At 41.8% G+C, this 22,757-nt stretch overlaps 1 protein-coding gene across 1 annotated transcript in view; it reads right to left on the bottom strand.

The window, feature by feature from the left end:
- Itga8 (integrin, alpha 8) overlaps positions 1-21,899 on the bottom strand; it is a 187,994-nt gene extending 166,095 nt beyond the window's left edge. Inside the window, exons 1-2 of the mRNA XM_005386975.2 lie at positions 21,291-21,899; positions 20,634-20,767 (exon numbers count right to left, since the gene is read on the bottom strand). Of these exons, the coding sequence (XP_005387032.1) occupies positions 20,634-20,767; positions 21,291-21,469 (313 nt within the window). The 5' untranslated portion in view covers positions 21,470-21,899. The remainder of the gene's footprint in view (positions 1-20,633; positions 20,768-21,290) is intronic.
- Positions 21,900-22,757: the final 858 nt, after the last annotated feature.

Here is a 22,757-nt window from a genome sequence, read left to right as displayed (position 1 = left end):
ATTTCTATTTGCGTCTAGGCAGCTGGGGTGCTTATAGAACTCAGAGCCGAAGGATCTTGCCACCACAAACTGGGTGACCTTGGCCAATTCATTTAATCTTCTGAAATTTTACCTTCTTCTATAAAGTGAGGCTGAGAATGCCTTCTCCACACCTCCTTAGTATATAGTCAAGTCACTAAGATCACATCAGAGAAATGAGTGTGACTGTTCTTGATAAACTGGAAAGTCCCAAAAAACAGAAATCGTACAGCAGTACAATTGAAGGTCCACTAAAAGTCTCTTAATTAGAAACCTGGAAACTCCACCTTCGTCTAAGAATCGGAAGAACTTCACAGACACACAAGTGTGACAGGTTATTATTAGCGATTTGTGGCACTCAGGAATGGAACTGGTGATATAGTTCATGAGACTATCAATGTGGCTTTGATTAAGCATGGGGAAAAGTACTATAGTGAATTTGAAATTTCTAAACTACTAAAAGCACCATGAAAAGAAAACTAGAACCTCAAAAGTTCAAACACAGTTAAGGAGATCCCAAAAGAACTTAAATTTTAAGTGTAGGCTTCTGTGAGGAAGAAAATGAACTCTGGGGTAAAACTCTGCCAGTTCCAAGCTGATCCTTGCTTTGCTAGGTTAAATGACACAGTTCTCTTAATTCTGCCTGAATGGTTCCCAAAGAATCTTTTCTGCTACCAGAGATTGAGCAGTGTACTAACTTCACTAAATGTGAACTGTGGTTCTTTTAAGTAAGAACATTTTTTTCCTGGATGAAGAGTACAAATGAATGGACTGCATTAAGTTCATATCCAGCCCAAGGGGTATAACAGAAAAGCATTCCAGTGACCCAGGTCTCTTACAAAAATGAATTTTGATGTAGGTGTATCATCCCATCACTCATCCTTTAAATCAACAGAAGATCTTTTAAAATACTGTTTATTACTTTATACAGTGTTTAAAATGTTCTGCCTTTAAATCTAACATTGCAATAATGTCAAGTTTCAGATAAGTCAGATAGATTTGAATTGAGGTGAAGATAACCTTTGCCAATTTCTGAGTTTCCTTTCATGCCAAGTGAAAGGATTCTTTCATGCCAAATAACCCGATGCAGAACGTAGGGCCATCTAGGTTCAACAACTTTTCTGGGTCTGGAAGATGTTTCTGATTTGATTTGATTTATGATCCTGAGTAAAATCTGTCAGTAGGCAGCACACTTCCCACCCCTCTCATCTCTCATTTATACGGCAAGGGCTGAAAGCCTGGAAAACACATTTTCAAGACTTTCTTACTAGCAGGATTCTGAATGAATGAGAGGCTCACGAGAGCTCTGTGAAGAGGGAAAGACAGAGAAACCGTTGCTTTCTGGTGGCAGCTGTAGGCAGGCATGTGGGCAACCATGGTGACAGATGTGATATTCAGCCAGCAGCTCTCAGATGTCCTGCGGACAATCATCTCTTTGGCGTGCTTGAGGCAGCTAAGATCATGCCTGTGAGTCCTAAACTTCCAGGTTTGTTCATCTGGCAATGACTTTCTTGACCTTAGCACCCTGCCTTTCCCACAGCCATGCAGGCAGCAGCAGCCTCTCTTTGAAATCACCGTCTACTTGTGACCTTTAAAGTGGCTTCTGTTTTCCTAGCAAAGCCAAAATTCTGACTGACACACTGATGACATGGGGCAAAGGATCTAGGGCAGAGTTACATGTCCCCTGGAGCAGAGGGGAGGCAACTGGTAACCACGGGGTACATTGGACACCACAGAAGTTGTAAAAAGAGCAGTGGTGCTGGGACTGGTGGATGGACACTATCTACTGCCTAAGCAAATCTTCCCTCAGCATAGCATGTACTACAGAGAGAGCAAAGTCCAGAGCTGGGGAAAAAACTCTTAGTGATTACATGAATAGCATTTTATTTATGGGCACAGATTTACTCATAGTTTGTCATCAATTGATAGAATATTCTGAATATTCTTTTAACTGACAAAAGGGCATTCTACTGTATTATCTGTAGATAGCAGTCTGTATTTGTGTTTTACATTCAATTTTACATCTGTGAGAGACGTCCATGAATAGTTATCTAACTAGGTAGTTAGCTAACTTGATAGCAAAATACATAGAGAGATACATAGTTATATAGATGGATGGATGGATGGATGGATGGATGGATGGATGGATGGATGGAAAGACAGATATATCTAGATCATTCTTTTTTAACTCTTATACAGTATTAGATCCCATTGAATAATCATCTAAATTTTATATATTCATGTCATTACAAGCTTAGGGTTTCTTTTTTCAGTGTTACCATTTCTACAAACAAGCTCCAAGCATCCTTATATTCATTTTATCTGCATATATGCAAGGATTTCTCTCTTATACCAGACCAGAAATGATATTTCTGGGTCATAAAAAGCAATCATACCCATTTTGTTGGACATATCAACTGATCGCAAAGTAACAGCAATTTCCAGGTCCAGCAGCAGCACATGAGAGAGGTGAGTCCTCCTCTTGTAAGTGTAGAACTTCAAAGATTTGCCTAGTCCAAGTGACTGTGAAATGGTATCTCACCTTATTTCCATTCAGATTTCCCTGATTATCAGTAATACTGATTTTTTTATGTTTATGGATCTTTCTTTTCTTCTCTGAATTGCCTGTTTATATCCTTTTGTCATTTCCTCATCTGGTTATTGATTTTATTGATGAGAAAGAATTCACTGTATGTTTGGGGTTGATTCTTCTTTCCATATATGAAGTATCACATAAAAATATGGTGGGTGTTTAAATTTTTAAAAATATTTTTAAAGTACTATTTTTATAGTAAAAGACACATTATCATTAATCTCCCTCAAAATACTATCCTTTACTCTGAACTCATTTATCCCACCCTTCTTGTCACTTTCTGAAGCAGTTCTGGAAGTCCTCTTTTGTGAGTGTCTTTCATTGCACTGTCATGGCCACTTAGATGCTTTTCCTGAATACAGTAGATTCAAAATGTTTACTCTTCACGATATTTTGAATTTTGAGGTGCCAGATCTGGTAAATAGGCCAGATGAGGACACACTCTAATGTTTTTAGGAGGCTGCCTTTCTTTTGTATGGCACGTGGCAGCAACATTGACCATATTTTTTAAAATCACATTTTGGAAACACACTCACAAAAAAGGACTTGAGAACTGCTTCAGAAAGTGGCAAGAATGACGGTATAAGTGCACCGAAAGGGAGGGGTAGTATTTTAAGGGGAATTAATGGTGATGTGTCTTTTACTGTTACGGATGTTTTTAAATTTAATATTCACCATAAACTTCGATCACCCTTCTCCCTATTTTTCTAGTACGTTAACCTTGTGAAGATTGTTATCCATTTGAAATTTATTACTATATTTAAAGCTCCTGGCACACAGTAGCACCTGAGGAGGTATTTGCTGCACAATGGCCAAGCTCCCATCTATTCATTCAGGACTTTCTCTATGGCACAGTGTTCAGTACAATTGTGCTTTTGTTTAACAATCAGTACATTCTGTGCATGGACTTGGCATGTGACTGCAGGCATATATGCATAAACACTAAACTGAATGGTGACTATCTGAAGGCAGAGAGTATACATGCTTCAGTGGCCTTTTATATTTCTGTTACATATATATTTCTTATTGTTTGAGTGTCTATCTATAGTAAGCATTATTACATTTGGGGGGCCAAAAAAAAACATCCCATGAAAATACAATGAACAAAACTGCAGGCCAAACTGGAAAACACAGATGAGTGATAGCAAAAGTATTGAGTTGACTCATCTTCCATTTCTGAGATAATCTCCCTGAAATTAGCAGCTCTGAACAGTCAGAGGACAAATCCAGTGGGTGGCAGACCTCCTAACTTTTGCTCCTTCTACTCAGGGGAGTGTGCATTTCAGAGCAGGAGTGAGGGTCTTAGAAATTGGTGTATAGGAGTTGGGGATGTGGCTCAGTGGTAGAATGCTTGCCTACCATGCACAAGGCCCTGAGTTCAATCCCCAGTACCACAAAAAATGCTATATAAAAAAAAAGAAACTTGTGTATGTATAGGCAACAGCCGAGTTTTCAATTTAGCAAAATGGAAGGAATTATAAGAAGTGAAGATAGATCATCATGGGAGAGGAAGGTTATCTATCTATTCTCTCAAGAAGTTTGAGACTGACTCAGGTCATTTTGGCAAATTGTCTACAAAGCTGGAAATCTATCTACAAGCTCCGACCTGGTACTGGAAAACTAGTGAGTTTCTTTAAATTCTTCAGTCATCACTTTGAACTCCGTCCCCTGAGGGACTTTCTTAAAGCTGTAGCAAGAGCTGCGGAGACAGTTTTGTTCAGGAAAAAGGAAAAAGAAATCCTTAAACATTTATATTTGCTTAGAATCTAATCTATGCTGTTGAAGAGTTATATTTAGATTGAAACTATGTACAGGTACAAGTTCCCTATGATGAATGTGATCCTTATATATATCTAAATTGTACCAATAAACTTAATAAATAAAAAAATAAAATGATGTCCGTTACAGGGTTTGATAGCATTTTTAAAGTTAAATTGAAACTATTTTTCTGAGGACAATGGGTATTCATGGGTAAAATTCAACATAAAATAGTTGCCAGGCAGCTTCTTGTCTAAAAAACAAATCCGAGAAAACATGAGTTCACTTTTTATGTTATAAAGAATTAAGCTTCCCAGTATAAATAGCTCAAAATACTCCAAAAGCATGACTAAAAGCCATTAAAGAATACCTCTTCATCTTCATCCTCTTGATCATCTTAGTGTGAATTTTCAAGTATTTAAGGAAACATCACACTGATTTCTTTCTCCCCATGATGTTCAAAATCTGTTACTCTGATTAAATGAATATTCTGTGGAGCTGAGATTAATGTTTGTGGTAATGGCAGTGCTAAAAACAGAAACCCTAAGCTTTTATGTGCAATGAAATGAATAAATAGAATTTAAATGATTTCCTGCTTTCTACAAGTAGATGCATGTAAGTGATATAACTGGTAAATAAAGTAAATAATTTTCTTGTCTTTGTTTAATTCATTGAGTCTAAATGCTCTGCTTACTATACCTGAGACCGCTGAGTCCTAGCCCATCTTTCGGTGTGAGGTTTCCTTTCCAGTCAGGTAACTCACTGTCTCTGCCTCTGTCTGTCTGTCTGTCTCTCTCTCTCACTCACTCTCTCTCATCTATTGAGTCTCATTGCATTTCAAACATTCTATCGGACATTTTTCTTTGTAATGTCTTTCTTTATAATGTTTTCAATGCATCCAAATCATTTCCTTTAAAGCCTGGTTTAATGTGTAAAGCCCAAGAGTCTTTTTTTTTTCCTCAAGCTGGATTTCTGAAAGAAAGAAAATCTTCAAAAAATATAAATTAAAAAACTGCTATGAGCAAATATATGTGTGCAACAAAAAAATGTAGAACTTGGAGGGGTGTGTGGCAAAGCGGTACAGGGGTGAAAATGATCAAAGTATGTTATGAGCATGTACAAATCTACACCAAGATGAAACTCATTAATCTGTATAACCAATATGGATGAATAAAAAAATGCGGGAAGAAAAGAAATGTAAAGTAACAAATGAAAGGCCATTAGAATTCAATTCCCTGGCTGCTGTTGGTAAACTCATTCAGCTGTTCAGAATTTGTCTCTAACTGAGTTTCCTAGTTTACTGAGAAACAAGCTATTCTTTTCTGGAAATTATAAAACTTTTATTCTGTGTCATTTGTTCAATTACTATTTAAATACTCAATTTCATGCATAACCAAACACTAATAAAGCTAAGTGAGATCATGTATGCTTTTAGAGTTGTAATAATGTTCTTATGTGTGGGTTTGGTATAGTAATAGTACAGATTATATTACAATCTTCCTATTACATAATTTTCCTGCTCTAAGTGAGAATACAAATTTTCTGCTATAATTATTTACATGTCCAGAACATCTTTCCTAGAATAAATATCACATTTCCAATTCTCTGTTTTGAAAAACTAATGGCAGTCACCCAGTGAGCTTTAGAGTTTTGTCTAGTAATAAAAATGAATGGGTTTTCTACATCATATAATATGTAAAATTTTTTATATGTAAATTGACTACAGTCTTATGTAAGGTTTGTTTTGGAAGTACTAATGAATGAACTTTCACTGGTAAAATGTAGACAATTTGGGTGGTAGGTATTCCACTAATGTATAAGAAGTTAGTAGTAAAAAAATATCAATTATTTCCCCAAAGAGAAATGACAAACTAGGTGTGGCATATTAGATTAAAAACAAAAACAACTTCCAAGCATGATATAGAGTTGAAAGGGGAGGCTGAGGTTGCATTGTATTGACTGAACCATCAGCTTTGACTGCATCTTCTACAACTCCTTCTACACTGCTTCTCGGTGGCTGGACCGGTTCTTTATCTTGTCTGCCATCCCAGAGATGCACACGTGCATGTGAACGCATACTCTTGCATGTCCACAAATACATGCACACACAGGTACTGTCTTGGTTACATTTTTCTCATTGCTGGGACAAAATACCTGATGCCAAAAATTAAGGAAGGAAAGGTTTATTTCGCTTACAGTTTTTGGAGGTTTCAGTCCATACTTGGCAGATTATAAGGCATAGTGGCACATGGCAGAGGGCTACAGCTCCTGTAGCAGAACACAGCTAAAGCAACAAGCACAAGGGAGGAAATGGCCTGAAGTACCTTCTTTCTCTCCCTTACATATGCAAACTATCCACCCCAGGGAGGGTGTAGCTCTCACACCCATAATCAATCAAACTCTAAAAGCCTGCCCCATGACCACATGAGGTTTTGGGGGGACACCCAGACACAAACCATAACAGGTACACACACTCTTCAGCTCTGACCTTTCTCTGCACTCTGAAAAACCTGCCTGACACATAGAAGCATGCCCTTCCATCATGCAAAAGTCTCTCTTTTACACACTGTTCTGGTTTAGGTCTAAAATGCCCCTCCAAATTGTGACTTGTGGAAAGGAATTGGATCATGGTGCCACTACAATCATCAGTGAATTAGTTCATTGATAAGTTTATAGCCAAAAGTGCTGGTTGGAAAAGACAGTCCCAAAGCCCCAAAGGTGTGAGCCAAAGGGCATATTCTTGTTTCTGGCTCTTTCCTCTCTGCTTCCTGGGCGCCATGAGTTGAGCATCTGTTCCTCTGCCAGGCCCCCCTGCCATTCTGTTTCTGCCTTCAAGCCAGCTGACCATGAACTGAAATCATGAACCAAAATAGACCTCTCCTCCTTTAAAGTTGCAGGTGTGGTATTTTGCCCCAGCAGTGGGAGAGTGGCTAATATACAAACCTAATGTCCTCACTTTCTGCAGTTATGGCACCTGTACCTGAATTAAACCTGCCAGGCATTAGTCTTTGATAGGGCTTGAGCACTGCAAAATCATGAGTTTATGTCTGTCTTATTCATTATTTTTACCCAATAGAATGGTAACCCCATTAACCATACTAGAAGCTGGAGGCAAATCCCTGACAATCGCCAGTTCTGTCCTCCTAAACTCCACTCAGTCATCGCTCTGTCCCTTCTTTCTTCTAAGTGTCTCTCAAGTCCATATACTTCTTTCCATCCTTGTGACCACTTTCTGGTGGTGACCAACACATTCTTTAGCCTAAGTTACTGCCATGGCTTTCTGCCTGGCCTCCCTTGCTCCAGGCTTGTCACCTTCAAATTTAATCTCTATCCTGGAGAAAGAGTTCTTTCTGCAGTGGGGAACCAGGCACACAGTAGCCTCATCTTGTCAGGATTGTTCTTGTCATTCCCACCCATAGTGATTTTCTTTCAGCTCCCTGAATTTCTCATACTTTCTCTCATCTCTAGATTTCCTCTCACTTGGAATAAAATTCCACAGCACAGCTGAGGAATGAATTCTCAATATGGCTTAGATGTCACCTTTGGGTTGTCAGAACACATCATGCTTCTGTTTAGTGATGAATCGTTTATTTCTTTCTTCAAGAAGTAATGAAAACCTCTCAGCATGGGAATCTCAGGAACCCAACTGACTGACATATATTTCTTCAATATGACCTCAAAGGAACACTTTTAATGACAGGATATGGTTGGGTTTCAGGATGACGGCTGTGTAAACTTGCTTCTCAGTGGCACTTGAAAATCTGTTTACACTACCTCCTGTTGCACGGTTCCTCGGGATTTCAACCCTGTCGCTAAAAGAGGTAGTCAAAAGAGCTCTAACCATTTATGTAACAGAACCGTTCATTTGTTGTTTTTAAAAATCCCCGTTCCTTGTGTTACACTAAATAGGCAATGAAAACCCCAACTTTCTATGTCAGCAATTGTCCCTTTGAAGATTAACACCCAGAATGGAATGGTCCCCTGGGAGACCTAATGAAATCCTTCCTCAAACAAACAGAACCATGTTATGGGGTGAGCAGAGGCAGACATTTATTCATTCACAAATAAATTCATATTTGCACTATCCTGTGTGTCACCTGGTCATCCTATTACTTTACTACTCAATTTACTCTGCCACTGTGTTATTGCTATTTGCTTTTCCATGGCTTTTGCCCCCAACCTTCTCCCCTGCCTCATCACTCTGGCTGATGACCTGGCTTTTCATTTCATGGCAAAAATACAAGATATGAAAAGGTCATTTTCTTTCCTCCCATTAACCTACAGACCTACCCTTAGTTGTTTCCTTTCCCTCATTGCCCTTGACACTGAGGATGAACTGCCTTCCCTTCACAATGCTGAGCCCCGTGCCTCCATCATGCAAGAATCCCACCCATTCTCATCTGTGCGGAGATGTGGTCCTGCACGTGTTCTCACTTCCGTCATCAATTCCCACTGGATAATCTCCACTAAAGTACACCACGCTCTGATAACCTCCTGTTGTAATTCTCTGGTCCCATTTTGGCAAGACTCCTTTAAAAATGGCTATACATACTTTTCATCTCCTAAGCCCTTTTGACATATCCCCCCCCCATAACTGCTATGTTTAGCCATCAATAACCTTCCATTGCCAAATCAAATGTTTGAATTTCCGTCTTCACTTCACTCCACCTCACAAGCCGTTCTTCATTGGCTTCATGATCTTTAGCTGTGTCTTTCACACATCCTCACTGTTCCTCTGTATTCCTCTAAATGTCACGGCGCTCCAGGGCTCCGTCTCAACCTTGATCTCATCTCTTTTCCACTCTTTTCTCTTCCCTTTGCTTCTCTTCTCTCCATCCACACAAACACACACATGCACACAGACACACACACACACACACACACACACACACACACACACACTCCTTAAATCAGGGTGCTAAGTATCATCTCCATATTCGTGATTCCCGAAGGTAAATCCTCAGACATCTTGCCTGAGGTTTGGGTTTACTTTTCCAATTACCCTTTGGACATCTACTTGCATGTCTGATAAGCATCTCAAATTTCACATTTCTGGATTCGCCTCTTGATACTTCCTCCAAGATATGCTCCTTGCTCACTGTTCCCGCTAACAATCCCATTCCTCCAGTAACTTGGATCCACGTTTTCTTTTTCTTTCACACTCTTCCTCTGGCCCATAATGATACACTGTTAACTGCACTTTCAAAGAAGTCCTCACTCCAACTATTTCTCAGCCCTAACTGCTATCATTTAAACTAAGCCACACTTCTTTCCTTAGACAACAGCAACAGGCTATTGCCTATATGCTATTCTTCATCCAGAAGCTAAGCTGAACCTTTTAAAAATATAACTCAAATCACGGTACCTGCCTACTTAAAAATTATCATTGGCTGCCCTCCATTCTTAAAATCCCAAATCCTAATTCTAGCTGTTAAGACATTTTGTAATCTGCTGCCAATCATAATTGTGAAATCACAGTCCCAAATGCTGCAATCCTAAAGGTTGAAACTCCCCAAAATCAAAATCCCTAAAGTCTGCGATCTCTAAAATCTGAAACCTTGAAAGCCAAAATCCCAAAAGATTACCACCATGAATGTTGATGTCCTGAAAGCTGAAATCCCACAAACCACTACTCCTTTTTGGGTAAAAAAAAAAAAAAAAAAAAAAAAAAAAAAAAAAAAAAGAAACATTAGAGGGAAAGCCAAAGTCTAGGGAAATGAATTAAGTTTGGGGTCATAAGTAGGCAGCTATTGATGTTGAAAAAGGAGGAAACTAGACCTTCCCTACAGCTCCCTGTAGAGAATGACGTCCTGCCAAGTCCTTAATTTTAGCCCAGGGAGACCTATTTTAGACTTTGGCTTCCAGAATTCCATGATAATCCATTCGTGTTGTTTAAACCCACTAAGTATGAGATAATTTATTATAGCAACATAAAAAAGTAATGCTGCACTCAAAATAAATGTGAATACATGTGCACACACTCTCCGCTCTGCCCACTGGGCCGTCAGCTTGTCACTGCTCTCTTCAGGGGGTGAAGGCTCAGGTCTTGTTAATGCCCACAGTCCAGGGGCTAGAGGAAGGTCTACTGTGCAAAGTCATGCACGTGAAGATCATTTTCAGCTCTCCTGTTCTCTTTAGAAATCAATTCATTAGGAAAAACTGGTTGGAATGAAAAGGTGAAGTCATTTGAATTGAAAACATTATGATGACTAACTTCACCTGAGTGACAGGAGAAGGGCATCCCATCTTCCCAGATGATGTGTGGCACAGAATGATGACTTGGTGGAAGCGGGTGAGGATTGACTGCTGATACGAAAATCACACTCACACCTTCAAGTCTGTGAACACAATCACCTCCCTTTCCTTGGCACATGTCTTCCTCCCTACCACAAATGCAGGGCCTGGGCTGACAGCCTTAAAGCTCTATGCCGTTTGAGTGCCCCAAAAACATGTATTGAAGAAAACCTTCAATCAAAAAAGAAGGAAGGGCTGGGGATCTAGCTCAGCAGCACAAGCGCCTGCCTAGTAATTGCAAGGTCCTGAGTTCGATTCCTAGTACTAAAACAAAAGAAGTAAAATCACTTTGAATTTCCTAAAGACAAACTCTTTAGTTTTACTTCCTTTTAATCCTCTTTTAAAGGTTCGGGAACCATTTAGATCCATGCAGATAAAGTACCCCACACTTAAACAAGTCAGCATGGCCAACCTCCTAGGCCTGCTTTGACCTATGATCTGTAAGAACTAACAAATGTCAGTTCCAGGTGAAAACTCTGACAGAGCGGGCAATCACGTCCCCTTTAGGGTGATCTTGGATGCAGGTGGCATAAGGAGTCACCACGAGCCTGTGCCCCTGGGTGACTTCAATGGGTGGGGCCTCCTATCAATGGACATTGAGCAAATAATGTGGCCAAGAAATTAAGCCAGAGCTTTCCAGTCATTTGTTTCCAAAACCTTAGCTGGGCTCCTCGTTACCTAATCGTACACATGGGAAGAAATAATGAGTGTTAATAAACGTCCTATCATATGAATCCAACATATTTTGCTGTTGTTTTTATTTTGCTTTATCATCTCTTGTTGCTTTTTCTAGGAGAATCTGCATTGTGAATTTCATGGTAGGGATGCAAATGCAAGCATTTCCAAACTTACTCAGCACAGACCTGTTATCACAAGTGCACACAGGGGACTCACGTAGCAGAGACTTTGGAACCTGGCCAGTTCCCTCCCGCCCATCCCCCACCAGCTTCTCATCCCTCTCTGCTCAACTCAAATTGCAGACAAGTATGCTGAGATATTCGTCACAGATACAAGTGTACTTCGTGGGATGCTTACAGCGTTGCTTGCACTGAGCAAAACAGTGTGCCCCCAAAGAAATGCTCCAAATAGATCCCATCCTTGTTGCATCTATAACGTTTTTATGGGAAATAAAAATCTTAGTGCTGAACACAACAGATCAAGACTGAATCATCAGCCCATGTTGTGAAATTTAACATTCTTAAATGAGTTAACCTGGATCATTTGGCTCTACTAGATTCTTTCCGTACTCTAAAGCCCACAGAAATAGCTAGACCCTTGGTCATTCTGATTTCTTTCCAGTGGCCTCTTATAAGAAGTTCTGTGAACCGACTGCGCAGTAGTATAAACAGATGGTGAATTACCACTGTAGCATGCTTCTCTGCCCAGGGACACTTGAATCAGTGCTAATTACTAAACGGCTATAGATACTGCCGTGTCAGTTCGCCAAGTCTGTGCTGCTATTGATTGAGAGACAACTCAGAATGAAAAGAGGTAAGGCACAGTGCGTCTTCTTATTTCTATGTTATTATTGCTATTGGAAATATTCTCAGTCTCCAGTATTGTGAAATATAAACTTCTATATTTACATGGACACATTTCTAAACAACTCTGCCGTCAAAACTCAAGCTAAAAGGGAGCAGCTAAATTTGCCATCTTCCACTACAGAGATTTAGTTTGCATCTTTTATTGTTACTTTTTAGTGCACTCTCATGAAATCAGTAAGTTCATTTAAAATAGTTTGTGTTTATTCTTATTATAACCTTTCTTGACCATAAATAAATACTTGGTTTTGAAAAGAATAAAAATACATTATAAAATGAAGAAGAAAACTACTTTTTAATCACGTTGTCTTTCCCTTTGCAGGGTCTTCAGAAAGGTATAGATATAGTTTGAATTTTATGTTTTTTACTTGCTATTAAAACAGAAACATGGCTGGGCATGGTGGCACACACCTGTAATCCCAGCACTTGGGAGGCTGAGGCAGGAGGATCATTGTGAGTTCAAGACCAGCCTGGGCTACAAAGTGAGCTTAAGGCCAGAGTGAACTGCATAGTGAGACCCTGTCTCAAAAAGACAAAAAAAAAAAAAAAAAAAAAAAATTAAAAAATTAAAAAGAATAAAACAGAAACACCTTCCCATATAAATGCTGATTTTTCATAGACTTCATTTTTATGGCTATATAATATTTAATTGTGTGGCCAATGGCTTCATTTAATTGACTATTCATATTTAGGCATCTCCAAAAACATTACCTGTTAGAGTTATATAACTTTCGTTCCCCCAAAAAGGATATGAAGCAGCTCTAGAATTAATTTCTGAAGCATACAGCCTGTTGGAAAATGCAGGAAGAGAGAAGCTGAAAGTACTGGAAAATCATTACTGGAAGATAAAATGCTCTGGGTGGGTAAGGAAGAGCCAACACAACAAAGGCCAGGGTGAGTGAGGACAGCGCTGACACAGCTCTGCCGTGTCCAGGAGAGAAGCCTGTCCTGTGAGGGACTCTGGTAAGGACAGTGGCTGTGCACATGTTGTGGTGAGAGGCTGGCTTTGGCTAGAAACATCTGGGCAAACCATAGGTGATGATGGAGACAGCTGGACTGGAGCCGCTGACCTGGTTACTTGGAGTTGGTTTGCAGCATTGCCCGGGGTGGGATGCTGTGAGTCATACATGCCGTGTAGGGTCCTTGAGTAAACCCAATTCTGGAGCAAGATTGTCAGACCTCTTCCCTAATCTCTGCATGTCTTGTACATGAGAGCAGATTGACACAGAGGTTTCTGCAACATCACAGACTAATCTGTGTGCACACGTCACATACTGGAGCTAAAGAAAGCAACTGCCCTAATGTAGATAAGTCAATGCCCTGCAGTGCTATTGTGCTAATTTTGAAAACTACAGTCATGTGTTTGAAGTGAGAGCTCCTTTGACTAGTGACTACCAATGAAGGCATCCCAGGCCTGAAATTCATAAGCACAGGGGAATTTCAACATGTTTTCATTCAGTTCCCTTACCAAACACATTCTGAACGGATTACCCTCTATGAAAGAATGGTGAAGCGGACCCTACATGATGATCCAATTGTTCACCCTTATTTAGGGGCAGTGGCCTCTGCTCTCCAGGCAAAATAGTTATCCTTACATCTCCGGGTATTATTGTATCAGGACTTCCACAGTCCAAAGAGCTTAATGCCCAGGTGTTTGTGGCAATGGCCAGAAATCCAAATTTGATCATATCAAATACACAGCTCTCTTACATTCTCCGTATGATTCTTTTCATTTCTAATTTTTTTTTTACTTATATACAGTAAAATTACTCTTAGTGATACACAGTTCTGTTTGTTTGACAAGCACCATAGAGCCATGAATCCATCACCACTCCCAAGACACAGAAAGTTGCACCACCTTCTCCAAATTCTCTGTGGTGTCTCCCAGCTTTCTGTGCAGTACTGGGAATTGGACCCAGGTCCTCACCCCATGTTAGGCTTCCACCACTGAGCTACATCCTTAGTCCTTTTCTCAATGATTATTTTGAGGAAGGGCCTTGTTAAATTGCCCAGGTTGGATTTGAACCTGTGATCTTTCTGCCTCAACCTTCTAAGTAGCTGGGGTTACAGGTATGAGACACAGCACCTGGCTATGCTGCCCCTTCAAAGTCAGCCTCTCCCCCTTCCCAACGCCTAAATCATTTTTATAAAGATGCATTTTTGTAACCAGTGCTTCATCTCTACTAAAACAATCAAAAGGGTAAAGGATCCCTTTCACCAATGTCTGCGGCTGTAGGAAAGTTTCTCAATTTGGCAGGCTTTTGGGGTGCTACACTAAACAATTTAAACTCTGGCATTTCTGCATGGGTAGCCTTGAGATCTATCCTGTCCAGACCAGTGACATCCATCGGAAAGTCACCGCCAGAATTCCACAACACTCGGTAACTGGTGCACTAGGTAGAACGCTTCGAGTGTAACTAATCTATCAGTAAATCACGATGTGCTTGCACGTGTTAAATCCCCTCACAGCATAACCTAAAACTGACAATTTCAAATCTTTTTTAGGATTCATTACCCAGGAACACCTTGCTTCTTTAGTAAGCATGTACTGGAATTGAATTTTGAGAAATTAAATACTAATTTATACATGTCCTGAACATGCTTGCTGATTAGAAGCTGAATGTGTGTTTTAAATAAAATCAGTGATCAGGTTTTTTGTTTACATCTGTCTTTCTCAGAAACCCTTGTTCCTGTATGCTGATGGTGTCAAGCGGGTCACGTGAGCAGAGTTCTTCGGAAGGTTTGGCAGGTTTGTTTATTAACACAGCTCATATCAAGGACTCTTGATACACAGTGTGTAAAGTTTGCATGAACACATCTCTACCCGTCTGCTTTAATGTCCAAGTGCGTTTTCCTACTTTCAGAATCATTTCAAGACTGTTTTCAACAGTTCTCCCAGAGTCCTCCTGCTGCTGCTGGGGGTATTGCTGCCGAGAACCTGGAAGCCCGCTCCCTCACACAGACTCCAGCTTCCTGAAAGAATTTTGCAGATTAAGCAACAGGCGCCTAGGGTTCATACAACTCAACTCACTCGCCATAGAGCAGGTCTGGTTCCCATTTCTACTTGGAGTTTCAAGGACTTCCTTTTTCTAATTGCTTCCTTGGTTGCTATGGGCTGTGAGGACCGCGATCTCCTCCCTTCGTCTATCCGGACTCAGTTGCATTCCGTCGCATGGGAGTCAGAGCCAATCAAGATTTCTCTAGGGATAGATTGCCCTTGACTCTGCCTCGCCAGCGTGTTCAGGTCTAGTAACCATCACGAATCACTCGCAGAGACAGGAAAAATCAGCTGAACAACTCCCAGTGGGGTCAGGGGGAGACTTCTGAGTGTGTGCGTACTTGTGTATGTGCTATGTATATTATACACATGTATATGCATATGTACATTTGATATATAGCTAGAGAATGATTTCTCCATATGAGTATGTTGTATATATTATACGTCTATACATTAATATGTACATACAGACATGTAGACATATAGATATACAGATACACAGATATGTAGACATAGGTGTATATATGAATAGCCAGATTTGCTCTGTTTATGGTATTATTTATTCTTAAAAGAGGTAGGTTATCTCTGGGTTCCCTATGCCCCTGTTTAAACTTCCAATTGAACTTACTGGAGCACAGATTTCTGCTGTTCCTAAATTCTGTCACTTGTATGTTATTTTTTCTGTCATTTACTTGGGTAGCTCTGACCTACATTTTTCTTTTCTTTGTTCCTGGAAAAAAGAAAAAAAAGCTGATTTCTTTCTAGGGAAGCTCAGAAAAAGCAAGACTTATGTGACCAATATGTTTCCCACCCCTCACATGAGATGAAGGGAACACCCCGGACTATCAAAACCCGGTCCCGCACCAGTCACAGAGCCAGATGCTTGGGCTGCTTCTTGTTGCAGGTCCCCTGAACACAAAATAAAACAGACCCCCCCCAAAAACAAAGGATTCAGGTACCTAAACCGAAACACAATTCCAACAAAAAATTATCATTCTAGAATTTAGAATGTCCTCACCAAACCAACTTCTGTTTTAAATTCTAAAATAACTTTTTGAAAGCACAAAGATAATAAATTCAGTGGCACCCCCCCCACCTCTTCCTGTTTGCTCTCTATGTGGGTCCTTAACTGCGAGTGGCTCCCAGCTGTACTGCCTTTGTTATTATTAGGGCTGTGATGATTATCATCATTTATTAGCACACTCCATTATTTTTCTCCTCAAAATGTGTCATTTGAGCATGGAGAGCACTCAAGTATTTTCTGTTCTGTGCTTTGGTTACTACTGTTGCAGCCAGCCTTTCATTCTTCCAAAGATGAGGCGTCTATTTCATTATTTTCATTCATTTCCCTTTTAAGAGGAAGGGGGACCAGTCTAACAACCATTTAGTGCACAGGGTGGTTTGGAAAGAAGAAATAAATGCTGAAGGGGTCTCAGCAAAGACAGGCATGAATTTGTCAGATGTGATATTTTAAATTGCTTAAGGCACAGGGCATAGTTTTGAGAGCTCCTGGGGCAAAAGTGAAAGAAACCAATTTGGTGGCGGGGAGAATCTGGTTCCATTGAAGTAAAAGAGAAAGACAAGGGAGATGAGAGAAGTGCTTTTTTGGAGCCACTTGATTTTGTACAGAGCAGGGAAATTATCTACTCTTTGCACCTCCCCCACTGCCATATGCTTCCTCAAAATTTCCTTTTTCCATACTTGAAAGGACCGGAGTTTAACAGTATTCATGCATGTGAAGTGCTAGGCTAGCCCAAGCTTCCTCTGTTTTTGCATTTTATCTTAAAAAGTAATACCAAAAAATCCCAGTTATATGATAAGGTGAACAAAAATGAATAATGATTATTTAAGGAAATAAAGTAACAGGTAGCTTAGAAAGAAGAGGCAGTTGAGCTTAAATAAATTGAGGTGCTGGATCAGAGAGAAATATAGAGACTGAATTATAGGCCAGTCTTCCTCAGAGCCTAGGCTGAGAAAATGCAGTAGATTTCACCAGCAAAACATTAAATTGTAGACACTCCAGGGGCCTGCATACCATTAAAAGTTTAAATTTACTTTGGATGTCTAGAAACCAGACATTGTAGTAAAAGTACAATATCTTTACAGAGGAATACCGGCAATCTAATAATAAATATATTTATGCCCAACACATCACACACTGCTACATGGTGTCAGTTTGTATGTGTCAGTCAGAGATAGTATATTGCTGGCACTAAGAGGCCCTGCCTGGAGATCCTGAGAGGGGATCTGGGGGAGCTTGAGCAAACCAGGGATGTATCCAACCCATAATTCCCACTGAGAAAAAGCCTGCTTAGAAACCTCTGATACCTACAGACCTCCTACAGAAATGTCTTCTTCCCTTTGGCTTTCTCAGATGCCTTCGTTGGGGTGGGGAAGCAAAGGAAGATGAACAGTGCCCTGGTGCCCGCTAGGGAACCAGTGAACCCAGTCATGACCCTGATCTTGCCCTCTACGGGGACTCCTCTTCTCCCCATTTCTAGAAAGAAGACGGGGTGAACAAGCTTGGGAATAAGCAGACCTTTATCACAATCACACCATTCTCCAGTATTGGAAAGACCTTTGATGTCAGTTTCCTTAATCAAAAAAAAAAAAAAAAAATTCCACGTAGTTGATTTGGTTTCTGAATTAGAAAAAAATGTGTGTAAAGTGATTTGGTACACAGTGATCATCAGTAAGTATAATGCATCTGGCAATTCTAACTGCAAAACCCAGAGTGGGCAATGTCTGCTTCCACCACTCAGTTTTGGTTCGACGATTCCTCTCTGCCCACAGACTCATGTTTCTGTTGGAACCAGCTAGGCTGGCTTCCACCCTCCCTGCCTTCTTCACTTTCACAGCTTCATATCAGGTGGCAGCCACTGCCTGTTCTACCTTCTCAGAGCACATGGAGAAAGTCCCTGGTACAGGGGAGGGCTAGAGCCCCGCACCCACTCAATAGCAAAGGCCTGATCTGCAGTCCTCCCTCATCTTTCCCCCACCCGTTTTCAGGCCGTTCCCAAAGCCATCAAGGTTTCTGGGCCCACAGTACCCCCTGATGGCTGACATGGGGAACTTTCTTTCCCTAATGATGACTATCTTTTTCCATGCAGCCCCCTCTTCCATAGGTCACTGTGCCGTTCATTCCATCATGAAACACTCATCTTTCCCAAACTTTCTGCAGCCTTCCTTGCCTTGCTTTTCTCTCTCTTTTTTTTTTTAAAGTTCCTGCTCAGTTATTTCAGGGACATCCCTTTCTTTCCCCCACATTTTTCCATATATGAATAAATAAATCCTCAAACTACTTGACTAGGGTTGGAAGTGAAATCATAAGATGTGTCTGTATTCAAGTAAAGACTCCCATGTATTTACAAGTAAGAGGTAGTGCAAACCCAGCAGCACTCGTCTCTAAAGCCTTTTGAGAATTCAGCTATCTTCTTCAGGACCTGCACGAAAGAAGCCATCTCTTCCCTCATCTTTCTCCAAGTAACACTGATTTTTCTGGACTATTGTCCTATTTATTAATTGCCAACACTATTAGTTTGACTGATACTGATTCGCTGCAAATATAATCCTGCTACAGTAAGGGTTAAGCGCTTTCCTGTGAATTACTCTGGAAGTCAGTGTACACCCTTTCAGCTAGCTCTGTAGGGGAAAGTGAATTCAAAGCCCAAACAAATGTTTTAGAATGAACCTTGGAAAACATTACCAATTCTAATTTAATACTGGAAAATTTTGATTGGGAGTGGTCAGTTTTTAAAAATTCATTTGGATGCCTGGATTCTCTGGTTTTTATCTATTGAGCCATGACGTGTCCTGGGGTTAGTGTTTACAAAGGTATGTAGGTGTCTCTTATCCAGGTGGTTATTGATTCTTTCTTTATCAAAGGAAAAATATGCTAGCCAGATCCTGATTGGATGTGTTGTGGAATGTCCTAGCAGGTTACTAAATGCATTTCCAGGACTACATGTTGCTTCTCAGTAAAAACACATTAAGCATCTCTCATGAATGTGTCTTTTCCTAATGTAAATTCAAGTAATACCAATGATGTGTGTTTTTATGTGTCAATGTCTGAGTTTAAAATACTTTTTAAAGTACGAATAATTAGCCAAGAGTGAATACAATGCCATTAAATAATTATTTCTTCTGAGTTAGGGAGTTTATTCTTGAACTAAAGGTCAACAACTGAAAGGTATCTCAAGTCCTGATACAGCAATTAATTAAAAGCTTTCTGTCCCAAAAGAACAACTGAAAGCTTCATTTTCCCATCGTTAAATTTAAAAGTAAAAGCTGATAAAACATGAAATAACTGAATCAGTTAATGAAAGGGCAAATAAGCTATTGTGGCCATGTACAGAAAGGTATGAAAAATAAAATTTTAAAAAATGCTTTTATAAAACACTTTCCTAATTGGGTCATAATTCAAGGTAATACTTGCATGGATTTTTTGGAAATAATTTCAATATTCATAGAAAACAAACTATTTTTCCTTCAACATACCAATTAAACAAACAAGCATAGAGCACCCAAGCAATTTCATCAAAATTCTTTTGAAAACGGACATTTTACATACGCTCTGAACACACACTAAAAACACAAAAATACACAGTTATCAAGAATGATGTCATAAAATAGTTGTGCAGTGCACTAGATCCTTTAAATGATCATCAGAACTGTTATTTGAGTTGACACACTCACATTTTTCTGGAAAGAGGTATTTGCTTTCTGATAATCTATATCATTTGAATTCATAAAGCTTTGGTGCTACAGATTAAAAACTTCAGTGTTAGCGTTTTCAAAAGCATTAAACTTCAATTATTTTCTCAGGACCCAAAGAAAAAACACCAGAGGAAACATAAGCAGACTGAATTGTTTAAAATGTATTTTCCCTTTAATTAAATAAGAAACATCTGTCTAGGGATTTTGGAAATGAATGTAATCCATGCACACTCTGCCTGTACTAGTTTGTATCCGATGGCCAATATTTTGAAAGAAAATTCTTTCTTCCTGTAAAGAATTAAACAGCAACACAGAGTGAGAGTTAGGTCTGCCGCTGTATCTCTTGCCTCTGGAGTTTAGGAAGTGGAAACGCTAAGAGACTGTCTCCTCACACATTTCCCCCAGTGAAGCAATCAAATTCTGTCTGAAGTCAAGCTGAGAATGCAGAACTTCTGTATTTTTCCAAAGCATGCCCTCACCCTCAAGACGCTCACCTCTGCTCGGTGAGGAAAGAAGTTGCAAGGATGCCCCTGGTACTCGGAGTGACATTCATTACTCTTTCCTGGGGCTCACTAGAAATTTTGGCTCAGGGTTGAGCAACCTGAACGTGTCACAGAGGCAAAAAAGGAGCACAAAGGAAGTGGGAGGTTGACTCCAGGACGGTTCTGGTTCTTTCAAACCAGGGCCAGAGTCCCCAGTGACAAATATCACTTACTGGTGGTGTCAAAAGGTATCTGCTTGCACGGTGCAGACCCCTCGGCGGGCCAAGGGCAGTAGTACACGGCTCCCCCTTCCACGATGTCCGGCTGGCTGGTGTTGGCTTTGGGCGCCCCCACCAAGACACTGGCTCTGCGAAAGGGTTAGCGAAAGTCACTGCTTGGGGGTCATAAACGCGTGGGCGAGCCACGCGCTCAGGAGCAGGGGCTGGAGGGTACCGTTACGGGCGATGGGGAGACCCTCAGCCTCAGCGTGCTCGTGGGAAACCCAGTTCTTCCCTAGGTGGAGCTGTGTGCGCAACCTGCGAGCGGAAGGCAGAGGACAGAGCCCAGCTGCTCGCAGCCCGCGGCACTTGCCCCGGGACACTGCGCTGCGGCAGGCTGTGTGTAAACAGACCGCGCGGGGTCGGCGCCCCAACTGCCTTGAGTCTGTGGGGTCCCCCGCCTTCCTTCGTACCACGCACAACCTTTGCACCTGGGGCTTTCATGCGAGAGGCACGTCTCGCTCAGAGCTCCTACGTCACCTCCAGCTTGCACCCGCGAGGCGAGGCTGGTGGCGCGCGGGGAGCGGGACGGGACCCGCGTGGGCAGCGAGACGCGACCTCAGGCTGCGGGGACCCGCGGGACGCGCTGCGGCGGGGTCGCGAGGGACTTACGTGCGAGCGTCAGGGAGGTGGAAGTCCACCGCGTAGCCGAAGTAGCTGCTCCCGGGGCCGCTGTACACCGTGACCTCGTCCACGTCCAGGTTGAACGCCTGCGACGCTGGGGACCACAGCATCCCCAGCGCGGCCGAGAAGCACCAGAGGGGCGCGAGCGGCTGCGCCCCGGCAGACATCGCCCTGCGCCCCGGCGGCCGCCTGCGCGGTGACAGTCCCCGCTTCTGGCCCTGGTCGCGCCGCTGCCCGGTGCGCGGCTGGCGCTGGGGAGGGAGGGGACCGCGCGCTCGCGATCCTGCGGAGCGGGCGGGGACCGGTGCGTGCGCAGCGCCTCCTGGCGGTCGGTCCGGGTTGGGACGGCTGCGCGTCCATCTACTGCAGGGGCAGCTCAAGAACCACGCGTCTTGTCCTAGCCACCTCAAGCCATTGTTTTCAGAAGCAAAGTCCCACACGGGGGCGACAGCTTTCTTGTTTCCCGCAATTGCGCTCTCTGGATGGAGGAAGAGGAAAGGGTACCCTACCCCGCCGCCCAGGTCAGGCAGGTAGAGCCCCCGTCTTCACATCACCTCGGTAGCCTGTGGACCCTTCCTCGGGGGCTGGGAGGAAAGTTAATGCAATAATCCTCTCCTCCTTCAACTCCGCTCCACTTCTCCGCAGAGGGACCTGAAAGACAAAGAAAGCGTTGAGATTTTGTTTACGTCTTTCTCAAGGGTGTCTCCGGGCGCTTACAATGACTTGGTAGTAAATTTTCTCCACCCTGTGTGAGCATGAAGATTGACAAAGTTAGGGAAGGGACAATGTACAGGTTACCCAAAGCTGGGGTAGAAGGTGTAGGTTTTTCCAAACCCCGGGTGTTAGTTACTGATCTCTTTCCACGTCCCCTGCGTGGGTCGGGGCGGGGAGCTGCCAGCAGGTAGAGAAAAAAGAGAAATGCAGTCCTGGGCCCCTTGCACAATACTCTCAGGCACACAGCACCTATGTTAGGACAGTGTGGGCCTGAGATTAAATAGGAAAGAAGAGTAGAGCCAGGAAGTGAGTCGTTCCCTAGGTGTTTAAAGGAGATTTGGTCACAGATGTACACTTAGATGAGAATTTGAATAATGCAGTTAGATTTGGGCGTTGTGGAAAGGGCAAGTGAGAGACAATATTAAAGACATAGAGGCTGGGATTAAATGGCTGCACACAGCATTGAGATAAAAGGAATGGCTAAGGAGAGTTGGGAAATAGGGCTGCATGGATCTCCTGAGGCCAAGGATCCAAGACCTAGATCTAACAAGAACATATATTGAAGCATAGGGAGCCAGTTCTAGAGCAGAGACATGAGGTGTCCACAGGGGTTCCAAAAATTTAGTGGAGAGGGTGTGTGTGTGTGTGTGTGTGTTGGGAGAGAAAGCAAAGAAAGAGAGTTGCACAAAGGGACAACAGTCCCATCCTAGTTAACAAAAGGGAGAGCCCAACTATTAAGGG

The sequence above is a fragment of the Chinchilla lanigera genome, unplaced genomic scaffold (assembly GCF_000276665.1).
Source record: "Chinchilla lanigera isolate Chin_1 unplaced genomic scaffold, ChiLan1.0 scaffold00028, whole genome shotgun sequence".
Classification (NCBI taxonomy): Eukaryota; Metazoa; Chordata; class Mammalia; order Rodentia; family Chinchillidae; genus Chinchilla; species Chinchilla lanigera.
Note: the sequence above shows the minus strand (reverse complement) of the source record. Positions and strands in the feature narration are given on the sequence as shown.